We start from the raw sequence: 15232 nt of genomic DNA, 5'->3' as shown, positions 1-15232 counted from the left end.
CCCTGGTCTAAACTATATCCAGATGGGCACTTGGAGGCATTCCCCTAGGGTGGGGGAGAAGCATATGGAATACGTCAAGTTCTAAAACATGGGGTTTGGATTGTGGATACTGTGGTGAAACTGAGAAGGGAAAAGACCTGGAGGAATTATGGTTGAATCTGTAACACAAAAGGAGGGGGAAAATAAAACCCCCAAAGAATTTTTTTTATAAAACAGATATTTAAAGGAATTAGCAGAAAGTGTATTTCATGCTGGCAGAGTCCTTTTACAATGTGATTGATCTTGGTTCAAAAATCGAAATGAGATAATGAGAAACAGAGATCATACTATTTTTGTTCCACATCATATTTTTACTAGCAGACCTGAGCCAAAATTTTGGAAAGAAGATAGGCTTGCTTATAAAATGAACTGGCCTAAAACAGAAACTTCCAAGAACAATAAAACTTTTTTAAAAGTTAGATTTGATTCTAACAGATATCCTACCATTGTTTCTAACGAAAAGCCTTTTGTGACATTTAGCGTTGGATTACACGAGTCTGGTACAAAAACAGAAAAACCGAGCACTTAGTGATCTTCTGGACCCTTGGGTCAGACTTTAATGTGCATGTTGATCATCTGGGATCTTATTAAAATTCACATTCTGATTCAGCTGGTTGGGACCAGATGCTTCATTTCAAACAAGCTCTGAGGTGATGCTAATGCTGCTGGACCACATGCAACATTTTCACTAGAAAAGATTTAGGGGCAATTTTGTGTTAATTGGGTTTCTCTGGTGGCTCAGACCATAAAGAATCTTCCTTCAATGCAGGAGACCGGGGTTCAGTCCCTGGGTTGGGAAGATTCCCTTGGAGAAGAGCATGGCTACCCACTCCAGTATTCTTGCCTGGAGAATTCCATGGACAGAGGACCTAATGGGCGACAGTCTAAGGGGTTTCAAAAACATAACTGAGTGACTAAACACTTCCTGTTTTTGGTAAATCACCTGTAGAGAAAAATAATCACCTTTTCTTTTTTATGAGAATCAGAATGCAATTTTAGCATATTTTACATTGTTGATAATATTATGGGCAATAAAACTGAGCCTGAATTTAAGAGCCAAACTTGACAACCATCCTAAGGATAGATTCAGAACAATTATTTGCCAAAACTGATTGTTCAGTTCAATCTCTCAGTCGTGTCGAATTTGACTCTTTGCGACCCCATGGAGTGCAACACGCCAGGCTTCCCTGTCCATCACTAACTCTCAGTTGGTGATTGAGATAGAGTGTAGATATAAACTGTCTCATGAAGCATTAAACTGTCAAGGAAGACAGTGGAGACAAGACAAATGTGTGGTTCATTTAGCCTGATGTGGATCTTTCCTGTTTTTTCTGCTACTCAGTTACCTTACTTGTTTAGTTACTAAGTTGTGCTGACTTTGTGTCGACTCTTTTGCAACCCCGTGGACTGTAGCCCGCCAGGTTTCTCTGTCCATGGGATCTCCCAAGCAAGAATAGTGGAGTAGGTTGCCATTTCCTTTTCCAGGAGATCCTCCCATGAGTCTCCTGCGTTGACTGGCAAATTCTTTACCACTGAGCCACCAGGGAAGTCTGTGAAAACAGCCTGAAATATAGACCCAAGTGTTCTACACGGTAATAACCCACCTTGATGGGATTATTGAGAGGCACAGACTCACTGTCCTGCTGGAGACCTACCAATGCTAATATCTGGTTTGGCCAGCTGTTAATGGAGCGGAGCTGACCAGTTTGCTCCTGTCCTCTGGTTAAAAGTGAAGCCTCAGAGGTGTGCCTGATGCATTTGATCCCTTAGTGGGGCGTGAGGTCCCAGTAACTCCAGGCTAGTCAGCTGTTCCTGAAGCATCCTAAGCTGTTAGTTGAGACAGAGGCCCTGAAGGGCGCTGGCTTACCAGCATCATGGGAAATCCTGCTCATGTTGAGCAGTACTTGAAAGATACACAGCAGGGAAGTAAGTTTTCTCTTCTGGAGACCTTTCCCCCCTTCCCAACAATTTCTTTTCTTCCTTTTTTTTTTTTTTAATGTCTCTGCTTTTTTTTTTTTTAAATTTAAATTTTTACTTTATTTTACTTTACAGTACTATATTGGTTTTGCCATACTGCACTGGGTCTCAGTGTGGCATGCATCTTTTTTAGTTTTGGCATGCGAACCCTTAGTTGAAGCTTGTGGGATCTAATTCCCTGACCAGGGATCAAACCTGAGTCTCAACCATCAAGAGTGCAGAGTCTTAGCCACTGGACCACCAGGGAAGTTCGACAGTTTCTTTAATCTTGCTAAGCCATTCTTTCTTCTTCTCTTTATCTTGTCCTTTTCAGCAAAAATTAATTACTTCTGAAAAAAGAATAGTGTGCACTCACTTCATTTACTTCTTAAAAAACCGTTAAATTACCCTTTTATTTTAAAAATAATTTTAAATGAATAAAATATTACGGGGCAGCAAAAGTTTCCCATCCATATTCCCATACCTTCTCATCACAGAGATAACTGGTGTTTTCAATTTTATGTTTATCACCTCTATGCAAGTTTATATACTTTTATTATATGTATATTTTATGTATATATATCAGTTCAGTTCAGTCACTCAGTTGTGTCCAACTCTTTGCGACCCCATGGACTGCAGCATACCAAGCCTCCCTGTCCATCACCAACTCCCAGAGTTTACTCAAACTCATGTCCATTGAGTCGGTGATGCCATACACCTGTCTCCATACACACTACATGATATTGCTTTCTGTTTTATTCTTTACAAAAGTGCAGTAATGCTTACTGATTTTTCTGAAATTGTTCTAAATTTATAGATTGATTTTGGAAGAATCTTTATATAAAGAACTTTTCATATTAAATTTGGAATATCTCTCCATTTATCCAGTCTCCTTTTAGATCCTTCACTAAAAGTTTATATTTTTTCCATTAAAGTCCTATAGATATTTTGTTACATTTATTCCTAGGCATCTTATTTTTTATTACTATTAAAAATGGCATCTGTTTAAAAATTATGGATGTACCCTGACCACCTTACCTAAAATAACCTTCCTTAATGACTACACTTTTTCCTCCTAGAATTTATCACTGCCTCACAGTATTTCTATTTCTTTGTTTATTATCTACTTCTAGAATATAAGTTTTCCAAAGGAAGGAACATTATTTTCTTCATTATCTTGTCCCAGTGTCCCAATATAATACAGAGACAAGTATTTGTTGTATGAATGTTGACTTAGGTACAGTCCCTAAATTTTTGTTTGCTGGTTTAAGGAAACCGTATTAATTTTTGCCTATTATCTTATCTAGCAGCCATTCTATTTTCTAGAATGTCAAAAGTTCTGCATCTTGTGTGCTTCTCTATCTTCAGTGCCTAGAAAAGGCACTTGGTGGATATGTACGAATAAGCGAGTGCTCTTAAATATTGGTTGGCAGCACTTGCCTTCTAGTTCTTACAGCCATTTTCCCTTTCCCTGAATTACTGCCCTGAAGAACCCTTCAGTATATCGTGCAACAAAGTGATGAGAACAGGCTTTCCTGTGTTATTTCTTATTTAAAAGAAATGTTTTAAAACTTTTACCTCTAAGTATATTTGCTGTAGATATTTGGTGGGTAGCTCTCATCCAGTGAGAAAATTTCCCTCTATTTCTAATTTTCTAGAGTTTTTATGATGAATGGATCTTCAGTTTTATCGAACACTTTTCTGCATTTGTGCAGAAAACATTGATTCTTCCTTTGTGTATTTTTTTGATCTAATTTTCTCTTTTAATCTGTGTGTGTGTGTGTGTGTGTATGACAAATTGTTCCAAGATCTTTTCATCTTAAACCATTGTGAGTTTAACGTGATTAAAATTTACATATCTTACAAATTGATGGATTCATTTAGCTAATATTCTATGTAAGATTTTTCATCTGCATTAAGTGAATAAAATAAATGTTTTGAGTTAGCTAAAAGACACTTGATTGAAGTTAAAGAAAAAAATTTGACAAGTGAACAGGTCAGCTCAGCAAGTAACTGAGGAGAACCCCAAATTTATTCAATCAATTTAACCCCTAATTTTTTTTTTTTTTCCAATCAGCGCCTTCCAGTTGGAGGAGTCTCAGGACTGCAGCAGAGACTTTGTGGAGATCCGGGAAGGGAGCGCCACTGGGCGCCTGGTGGGACGGTACTGTGGCAACGCCCTCCCCCTCAATTATTCATCTGCTCTCGGGCACATCCTGTGGATCAGATTTGTCTCCGACGGCTCGGGCAGTGGCGTGGGCTTTCAGGCTGCATTTGCCAGCAGTGAGTTGGTTGTTTTAGTGATGGCTTCCAGAAGGTGTCCTACAAACTAGGAAGGATAGCAGTGGCTTCAGTAATGCATTAAGAACAATTTATTTATTGTCTCTGTGGAATTACTTTATACTGTATTAGAAAAACTAAATTATATATGAATGGCTCATAAAGAGCCAGGGAGAACGTTCTCAGTAGCTCTAACATTCTTTTAAGATCTAGTGTCTGCCTAATTTTAAGTTAAACTTTTTTATGATAGTGTGTTAAGAGAGTTTTTTTAAAATTATATTTTGGTTTCAGTTTGGTATTCTTATGTCAAATGTGTTTCATTTGATGCCATAAACTCTATTGTCTTCTAATTAAAAACATTTAGTATTACTTAGGTACTCCTAAGTGGTCAGATGTAATAACAGGATATTTTTCTAATAAGATAGAGTATGAAATATTTTTACTTTCTAACTCAGCTTTTTCATAATGAGTTATTCTACATGTGATTCAAAATGTCAGTTTCTCTTTTATAATTTTAAAACATATGTTTCATTCTTTTGTAAGACAAAATAAAATAAACCAAAATTATAGAACAGGGCTGGTAATGCCCCTTCCCTTGTCTCCAGGTCCCCTGGGGTCTGGGAACCCATTTTACATGAGAAGCTATTGCTTGTTTTCACACTGAGGAGCCTTCCAAGGAGATGGAATTCCATTCACAATATCAACTCTTCTCCAAGGAATTAATAGATAGCAGAGAAACCACAAGGGAAGCAGTATTTCTTTCAGTTTTGAGAAAAGAAATTGCAGTCAATTAAAAGTTCATCCTTTTCAACACCCCTTGCCTTTTGTCTCTTTCATTTGATTAAAAAGCTGTTCTAAGTAGGTCTGATTTACTACCCTGTTTTCCTTCCTAGTATTTGGCAATGATAACATTGTGGGAACGCATGGGAAAATTGCCTCTCCCTTGTGGCCTGGAAATTACCCCCACAACTCCAATTACCAATGGACAGTGAATGTGGAAGCATCTCAGGTTATTCATGCCAGAATCTTGGAGATGGACATGGAGGGCACACTTAACTGCTATTATGACAAATTGAAGGTGAGTTTTTAAGAGCAATTGATGTTTATACATTTTGGTGAATTGCTATTGGCAATGATAGATACAAGTTATTGTCTATTAAGCATTTGCAAATCATAGCGGATGGTCTACCCTACACCATGAATAACCCCGCTAGGTTACCCAAACAATGGTAATTCTGGTATTATATTTGTTAGTTTTGATTCTGTAGCTAACCTTTTTCAGCATTATTGTAATTTTTTTGTTGGGCCTGTCTGCTGCTGCTGCTGCTAAGTTGCTTCAGTCGTGTCCGACTCTGTGGGACCCCATAGATGGCAGCCCACCAGGCTCCCCTCTCCCTGGGATTCTCCAGGCAAGAACACTGGAGTGGATTGCCATTTCCTTCTCCAGTGCATGAAAGTGAAAAGTGAAAGTGAAGTCGCTCAGTCGTACCCGACTCTTAGCGACCCCATGGACTGCAGCCTACCAGGCTTCTTCGTCCATGGGATTTTCCAGGCAAGAATACTGGAATGGGTCACCATTGCCTTCTCCGTGGGCTTGTCTAAGCATGTATATTTATCTTGATTAAGTATTTATCCTATTTTATATCCCATTACTGAACTGACCCTGTTCATTCTTATGTTAGAGTGCTAAAAATTTGAATCATTTAAAAATAAGTATAAGTACTTATATTTAAGTATAAAAGTTGTGGTGATCATTGCCATTCAGACATTTGCTACTGTACCAATTCCTGAAGCCCTGTCAGATTACTTTTCATCCAGCTTTATTGAGATGTATTTGACAAATAAATACTGTGTATATTTAAGATGTACAATTGGGTCTTTTCATATATGTACACACTATAAAATAATAATCACAATCAAGCTAGTTGACACATCGATTACCATGTTCTTTATTTTTGATAGGATGAGAACACATAAGATCTGCCCTATTAGCAAATGTAAAGTGTTACAACGAACTGTTATTAGCTATAGTCACATTGCTCTACTTTACATCTTTAGAATTATTAATCTTGCACTACTGAAACTTTGTACCCTTTGACCAGCTCCCTATTTCCCACTCGCCCATCTCCTGGCAGCCACACTCTATTTCCTGCTTCTATGGATTTGACTTTTTTACTATCAGAATCTTGAAGGCCAAGATGCCATCTTATTCATTTTAGGCCCGCAGTGCTTCACATAGGATCCAGTACTTGATAGATGCTCAATATGGTGGAAAGAATTATCAGATAATTTGAAATCTGAACTTATATAACAGCTTCAATTAAGAAATTTATAGTAACACTTATAACAAATTTATTCAAATTATTTACAAGATGGAGGGAAGGACGTAAAGTGTAATTGGATAGCATCCATTCATGGGTGCAGAAAACTAAACGTGCTCAAGACTATGTATTTGGAAACTGTCACAAAATATATCTCTAACTAGGTAATCTAACATTCTGAACCAAATGAAAGAGGTTTCTTGAGCTTTGAGTATGCTGAACCCATGCAAGCTGTGATTCTTCTGTTGTTGCCAATTCTGCTTCTTTACTTCTTTGGAAAGAAACGCTGTTTCTTTACTTACCTGTGGACAAGTGAGCTCCTTCAGGACACCTGTCCACTTTCTCTCATTAAACTCGTCCTTTTTCTTGTTACTTTTCCCCTTGCTTCCCAATTCTTCCCTTTGAGGCCCCAAAGCACATTCAGCAAGCACTGTCGTGCAACCATCTTGCTTGTTACTTTTCTACCCACAAACTTTACTGTAAATCGTATAGTGAGCTACATCACATGGAGCATGTTTATTAATGTAATTCTGCAGGAATGAAAAATAATTTTGAAACAAATGTAATTGTAATCATATTTTGTATTTCATTATACTGTCTTTTCTAAACTTATATGTAATGTTTGCTTATTTATGATAAAATTATAATAGGTTATCCTTTTGACTTTCTATTTATGAAGAAAATGGAGGCAATTCCCTAAGTCCAGTGCTTTGTTCTCTGTCTTTTCCATGCAGATTTACGATGGGGCTGGCATTCACTCCCGACTGGTTGGAACTTACTGTGGTACCCAAACTGACTCTTTCAGCTCCACTGGAAGTTCTCTGACATTTCAATTTTCTTCTGACTCTTCAATCTCAGGGAGAGGATTCCTTTTGGAGTGGTTTGCAATGAATGCCTCTGTTGGACCTTTACCTACCATTGCAACAGGTCTGTCTGTGTGGTAATAAATGGCATTCTTTATAGGGGCTGATATGTGTAGACTAATATCTCCAAGATTCCTACTAATAAAGGCCAATACACAAATGAATAAGAATAATAATTGCAGTCTCAAAAACCTTCCTCCGTATGTTCAGGTGTTCTTTTAATCTCATAAATACATAAAGATTACATGTTTATTCCAAAAAGTGCTGGTTTCCCATTATATTTTCTTAATAATTAGGGGCTTAGAAAAACATTTATTTTAATTAATTAATGTATTTGGCTGCTCCAGGTCTTACTTGCAGCACATAGGACTGTCCATCTTTGTTGGTTGTGGCTCGTGGGATCTTTAGTGGTGGCATGTGGGATCTTTTTTTTTTTTTTTTTAAGTTGGGTATGTGAATCTAGTTCCCTGACCAGGTATTGAACCCAGGTCCCCTGCACCGGTAGTAGAGTCTTAGCTGCTGGACCACCAGGGAGGTCCTGATAATTGAGAGTTTGATATCCACAAGACATTACAGTTATACTTTCTAGAGATCACTTTAGAGATCTCTGAAAGTTTTGTCTGCAAATACCTAGGCACACACACACAATAGGTAAAGATCAACTGATAGAAATATTTTCCTCTGTATTAAATATCCTTTATTTTTCCTCTGTTATTATGAGTGTGCCTTCAGAAATGCTTTGCTTGATACTTAGCAGGTGGTAAACTGTCTTGTTTCAAGGTAAAGGTGGCCTAAATTGTAAGCTTTTATTTTATTGTCCTGCTTTAAAGATATGTTAGATTCCCTCAGTAAGCTGTGTCTTGGGAGACTGTTAAGCAACTGAATGACTACAACAGTATGGGCTTACTTTATGCTTAACAAAAAATAGACACTCGATAACTGGGTGAAGTGGCAAAATGATGGTGAAAAGAATAGAATACAATGTGTTTTTCTTTAAAAATTATGGAAATCACAGCATCTGAATTAGTGTAAAAATATTTGTAAATTTCTTTGAGAAAATTGTTTGAATTTGGTTGTTTCAGTATAGGATTGTGGTTTTAAAGTTAAAATGCTACCTTCTTTTCTACCAGCGCTGTTTCAAAGCTGTTGCTTTTCATTCTGCAGGTGCTTGTGGTGGGTTCCTGCAGACAGGAGATACTCCAGTCTTCCTCTACTCCCCAGGCTGGCCTGAAAGCTACAGTAATGGCGCCAACTGTATGTGGCTCATCCAGGCTCCAGATTCTACTGTGGAACTCAACATCCTTTCCCTGGACATTGAATCTCATAGCACATGCAGCTATGATAAACTTGTGATAAGAGACGGTGAGAAACATTCACAAAGTAAAATAAAGCAAAAAACTACCTACTTTCAACCCTGACACACACTTAGTTACATTCAGTTATAATCATACTTGTTTACTGCCTTCATCCAGTTTGTATGGAATCATGCGATACTAGAATTGGCTACATTAATGCAGAACACAGGCTTCCCTGGTGGTTCAGTGGTAAAGAATCAGCCTGCCAGTGCAGGAGATGCAGGTTCGATCTCTGGTCCAGGAAGATGCCCTGGAGAAGTAAATGGCAACCCACTCCAGTAATCTTGCCTGAGGAATCCCATGGACAGAGGAGCCTGGTGGGCTACAGTCCATAGGGTCGCAAAGAGTCAGGCACAACTTAGCAACTGAACAACAACAATAACAACTACAGAACATAAGGACACTATTAAATTGCCATAGCAAGATAATTCACACACTGCACACTATGTTAGGGAGAGCATTAGGAAACATTACATCTGGTTTAAGAAGGAAATTATAAGCTGAGTTTCCAGGTTGTGCTGCTTTCTCATTTAAAGGCTATGGAAATCAATCTTGATGGGTTATATCTATGGCTTTAAGATCCAAGTATGAAAAGTACTTATAATTTCAATGTATTCAGTTTTCCATGTCTACTGAATCTCTGGCTAGAATGGGTTGAAAAGTGAAATTCACTCAGTTGTGTCCAACTCTTTGTGACCCCATGGTCCATACAGTCCATGGAATTCTCCAGGACAGGATACTGGAGTGGGTAACCTTTCCCTTCTAGAGAGGATCTTCTCAACCCAGGGACTGAACCTAGGTTTCCCGCATTGTAGGCAGATTCTTTACCAGCTGAGCTACCAGGGAAGCCCCCAGAATGGGTAGCATTAAGGGCTAATAGTTTTTGTCTTTTCTTTGTAGTAATGCTAGACAGGGAATGAGAGGTGTGACTAATGCTTTAGTGAAAGATGTACAGAGTTGTAACTTTGCGATCTGCATGGAACAGAGGAGAAGAGGGAGGCCGTGTCCTCTTGTCAGTGTTTCTTACTGTTTGGTCCCCAGACCAGCAGCATCAACATCACTTGGGAACTTGTTAGTGATGCGCATTCAGTGGACCACCCCAGATCAACTAAACTGGAAACTCTCAGATGGGTTCTAGATCTGTCTGTCGTCAGCGTCAAGATCAGGGTGAGGAGAGTAAGACAGGACTGAGCAAGTACAGAGGCAGATCCTGTCTTCATTTAAAATTGGAGTATTTTATTCACCTTACCTTTCATTTCCATTTTTGAAAGATTGCACTGAAATATTTTTATTTTGATTTCTGAGGTCTTTGATGTCTTCTTGAATTTTGCCCTCATTATATCTACTACTGTGGCAAGAATCCCTTAGAAGAAATGGAGTAGCCATCATAGTCAACAAAAGAGTGCAAAATGCAGTACTTGAATGCAAGCTCAAAAATGACAGAATGATCTCTGTTCGTTGCCAAGGCAAACCATTCACTATCACAGTAATTCAAGTCTATGCCCCGGCCAGTGATGCTGAAGAAGCTAAAGTTGAAGAATTCTATGAAGACCTACAAGACCTTCTAGAACTAACACCCCAAAAAGATGTCCTTTTCATGATAGGGGACTGGAATGCAAAAGTAGAAAGTCAAGAAACACCTGGAGTAACAGGCAAATTTGGCCTTGGAGTACAGAATGAAGCAGGGCAAAGGCTAATAGAGTTCTGCCAAGAAAATGCATTGGTCATAGCAAACACCCTCTTCCAACAACAGAAGAGAAGACTCTACACATGGACATCACCAGATGGTCAACACCGAAATCAGATTGATTATATTCTTTGCAGCCAAAGATGGAGAAGCTCTATACAGTCAGCAAAAACAAGGCCAGGAGCTGACTGTGGCTCAGATCATGAACTCCTTATTGCCAAATTCAGACTTAAATTGAAGAAAGTAGGGAAAACCACTAGACCATTCAGGTATGACTTAAATCAAATCCCTTACTATTATACAGTGGAAGTGAGAAATAGATTCAAGGGATTAGGTCTGATGGATAGAGTACCTGAACAACTATGGATAGAGGTTCATGACATTGTACAGGAGACAGGGATCAAGATCATCCCCAAGAAAAAGAAATGAAAAAAGCAAAATGGCTGTCTGAGGAGGCCTTACAGATAGCTGTGAAAAGAAGAGAAGTGAAAAGCACAGGAGAAAAAGAAAGGTATACCCATTTGAATGCAGAGTTCCAAAGAATAGCAAGGAGAAATAAGAAAGCCTTCCTCAGTGATCAATGCAAAGAAATAGAGGAAAACAATAGAATGGGAAAGACTAGAGATCTCTTCAAGAAAATTAGAGATACCAAGGGAACATTTCATGCAAAGATGGGCACAATAAAGGACGGAAATGGTATGGACCTAACAGGAGCTGAAGATATTAAGAAGAGGTGGTAAGAATACACAGAGGAACTATACAAAAACAGATCTTCATGACCCAGATAATCACAGTGTTATGATCACTAACCTAGAATGCAAACTCAAGTGGGCCTTAGGAAGCATCACTACAAACAAAGCTAGGGGAGGTAATGGAATTCTAGTTGAGCTATTTCCAATCCTAAAAATTGATGCTGTGAAAGTGCTGCACTCAATGTACCAGCAAATTTGGAAAACTCAGCAGTGGCCACAGGATTGGAAAAGGTCAGTTTTCTTTCCAGTCCCAAAGAAAGGCAATGCCAAAGAATGTTCAAACTACCGCACAATTGCACTCATCTCACATGCTAGTAAAGTAATGCTCAAAATTCTTCAAGCCAGGCTTCAACAGTACATGAACTGTGAACTTCCAGAAGTTCAAGCTGGATTTAGAAAAGGCAGAAGAACCAGAGATTAAATTGCCAACATCCATTGGATCATCAAAAAAGTAAGAGTGTTCCAGAAAAACATCTAATTCTGCTTTCTTGACTATGCCAAAGCCTTTGACTGTGTGGATCACAACAAACTGTGGAAAATTCTTCAAGAGATAGGAATACCAGACCATCTGACCTGCCTCCTGAGAAATCTGTATGCAGGTCAGGAAGCAACAGTTAGAACTGGACATGAAACAACAGACTGGTTCCAAATCTGGAAAGGAGTATGTCAAGGCTGTAATTGTCACCCTGCTTATTTACCTTATATGCAGAGTACATCATGAGAAATGCTGGGCTGGATGAAGCACAAGCTGGAATCAAGATTGCCTGGAGAAATATCAGTAACTTCAGATATGTGGTGATACCACCCTTATGGCAGAAATCTAAGAAGAACTAAAGAGCCTCTTGATGAAAGTGAAAGAGGAGAGTGAAAAAGTTGGTTTAACACTCAACATTCAGAAAACTAAGATCATGGCATCTGGTACAATCACTTCATGGAAAATAGATGGAGAAACAGTGGAAACAGTGACAAAGTTTATTTTTTGGGGCTCCAAAATCACTACAGATGGTGACTGTAGCCATGAAATTAAAAGACTATTGCTCCTTGGAAGAAAAGTTATGACCAACCTAGACAGCATATTAAAAAGCAAAGACATTACTTTACCGCCAAATGTCCATCTAGTCAAAGCTATGGTTTTTCCAGTAGTCATGTATGGATGTGAGAGTTGGACTATAACGAAAGCTGAGTGCCAAAGAACTAACTGATGCTTTTGAACTGTGGTGTTGGAGAAGACTCTTGAGAGTCCCTTGGACTGCAAGGATATCCAACCAGTCCATCCTAAAGGAAATGAATCCTGAATATTCATTGGAAGGACTGATGCTGAAGCTGAAACTCCAATACTTTGGCCAACTGATGCAAAGAACTGACTCTTTGAAAAGACCCTGATGCTGGGAAAAGATTGAGGGCAGGAGGAGAAGGGGACAACAGAGGACAAGATGGTTGGATGGCGTCACCGAATCAATGGACATGGGTTTGTGTAGACTCCAGCAGTTGGTGGTGGATAGGGAGGCCTGGTGTGCTGCAGTTCACTGGGTCACAAAGAGTCGGACACGACTGAATGACTGAACTGAACTGAACTAGAAGTGCAGGCTTGGCATTATGGGTTTTATTTCCCAAAAGATGCAAGAAGCATAGAATTTTCTATGAATTTCCTAGTTATTAAATTTTGGCAATTGATTAAAAATGCTTCATAGCATTTTTTTGGACCAAACAAACATATTTGCTATTGGCCCACAGGTGTCTAAAGTGCATTTTTGTGTCTCCTGTATCCCCTCAACCATAGACCCCCCCCCCCCCCCGCCTGCTATTTATAGTGAGGAAAAATCGAATGGCAGAGCATCTTTGCTTTCCTGCTGGGCAGTAGGTGAAGACTCAGGTCAATCATATAAATGTGTTTAGATGGTAAGCCATAACTTTCTACCTTTTTCCTATCAACAGTCTCCTCTAAGCACATTGCCCAGAGGAAGTACCATCTTTCCTCCTTTTTTTTTTTTTATTCTTTCCTTAGAAAAAAAATGAAAATCAATAGACCCAACTCAGTCTCATTGAAAGATAAAATATATACTTGTGAAATAAAGCTTCAAAATTTTCTGATGTAGATAATTAGAAATTAAGTCAACAGATTTGGGCTGAAATATATAGCAAACTAGCATAATGAAGATAAAAATGCAAGAGGAATTACAGATAAACTTCTGAATGATAAAATAATGCATAGTTACCAGAAGTCAGAACTCCTCTAAGAATGCCAGGTATTTATACTGTGCCACTACATTCGGGAACTTGTTTTCTGAACTAGCTAGTAATGTGTGAGTTTCAGGTTGTAGTCAATGTCAAAAAAGAATCATTTTGCTAGTTGAGTGAAAGGGTCAATTTCCTCATGTCTTACATTCTATTTTTATGTATTTTTTAAGTTTGAAATCATTAATTCTATGCCTTAGGGGAGAAAAAGCAATGTATTTTCCCAGTCAAAGCATCCAAGTCTGTTATAATCCCCTTTGCTCCATTCAGGCTTTAACTGAAACAGCTGTTGTGATCAACATTTAAAATTGAGAGAAGCCAAAGGGAAAAGGGCCATGGGGTGACCCAGTCCTCACTGGTGTTTCTGGAGTGCACACTTGCTGACACTAGCTTTTTTTTCATCTTCTGCACGTGGACAGAAGTGTGTTCTTTGAATGGCAGAACAAACAATGAGCAGCCAAGAAATGAAAAGGGAAAAGAAAAACGCTCTGCAGGTGAAGGCACACTTCTGGGCAAATGACCTTAGAACAGTGGCATTGGATCTGGAGATGAAGAATCAGACGTTTTGATTTTTGGATACTTGACCTTCAGCAGTCAGAATAGCTTAGTTTAGTGTCTGATGCACACATCAGCACTGGTCTTCAATTATTTCCCAATCTCACCTCCTCTTGTTTTGAGTTTTAGTTCCAGGAAGAACTGTCAACCAGTGTTTGAAAAGGCAGTGGAATTGGCAAAGAAGTCATTATTAAAAAGTGTAAAGAAAAAGGCAGGCAGCCCCACTACAAACCACAATGATGTAACCCCCGGAGTGTACCTGTATCTGATAATCTCATTGTCTCCTAGGAATCGGGGTGTCTTGAGAATAATGTATGAGGTGCTTCTCCTAGGTTGCACTGGTGGTGGAGCCGACTCTTTTTAAAAGTTTTTTCATTGGAGTACAGTTGATTTACAATGCTGTATTCGTTTCAGGTATACAGTAAAGTGAATCAGTTATCCTTATATGTATATTCACTCTTTTTAAGATTCTTTCCCCATATAGGTAATTACAGAGTATTGAGTAGAATTCCCTTTGCTATGTATTAATAGTAGATGTTTATTGGTTATCTGTTTTATATATAGTAGTGTATATACGTTAATCCCAATCTCCCAGTTTATTCCTCTCCCCTCCCGTATGGTAACCATAAATTTGTTTTCTACATCTGTTTCTCTTTTTCTGTTTTGTAAATAAGTTGTGGAGGTGACTCATAAGACAGCATGTTGTCACACTGACATTTCCTTTCCTTGGTCGTAGGAGACAACAGCATGGCCCAGGAGCTAGCCGTTCTCTGTGGCAGGGAGGTCCCCGGACCCATCCGGTCAACTGGAGAGTTCATGGTGATCCACTTCACCTCGGACATCAGTGTAACTGGGGCAGGCTTTAATGCGTCCTTTCACAAGAGTAATATATTCTCTTAATTTGTTCTAATTCATTTCATCTCACCTCGCCTATCCTCTTGCTGTCTCTAACATACTCTGCTCGTTTTTCAATGCCAAGACACAGATTGTAAGTCAGAGTGCACAAGTCTCTGCCTAGCCTCTGGGGAGGAGGGGTCATCCTGATGTCATGTACTACTGCTGCTGCTAAGTCGCTTCGGTCGTATCCGACTCTTTGCAACCCCATAGACGGCAGCCCACCAGGCTCCGCTGTCCCCAGGATTCTCCAGGCAAGAACACTGGAGTGGGTTGCCATTTCCTTCTCCAAAGC

General features: G+C 39.0%; 1 protein-coding gene across 1 annotated transcript in view; it reads left to right on the top strand.

The window, feature by feature from the left end:
• CUBN (cubilin) overlaps positions 1–15232 on the top strand; it is a 272612-nt gene that overhangs the window by 170965 nt on the left and 86415 nt on the right. The window contains exons 37-41 of the mRNA XM_015099599.3: positions 4073–4278; positions 5169–5353; positions 7331–7523; positions 8624–8821; positions 14780–14926. Of these exons, the coding sequence (XP_014955085.3) occupies positions 4073–4278; positions 5169–5353; positions 7331–7523; positions 8624–8821; positions 14780–14926 (929 nt within the window). The remainder of the gene's footprint in view (positions 1–4072; positions 4279–5168; positions 5354–7330; positions 7524–8623; positions 8822–14779; positions 14927–15232) is intronic.

The sequence above is a fragment of the Ovis aries genome, chromosome 13 (genome assembly GCF_016772045.2).
Source record: "Ovis aries strain OAR_USU_Benz2616 breed Rambouillet chromosome 13, ARS-UI_Ramb_v3.0, whole genome shotgun sequence".
Lineage (NCBI taxonomy): Eukaryota > Metazoa > Chordata > Mammalia > Artiodactyla > Bovidae > Ovis > Ovis aries.
The sequence above is the reverse complement of the archived record's forward strand: the minus strand, read 5'-3'. Positions and strand labels throughout refer to the sequence as shown.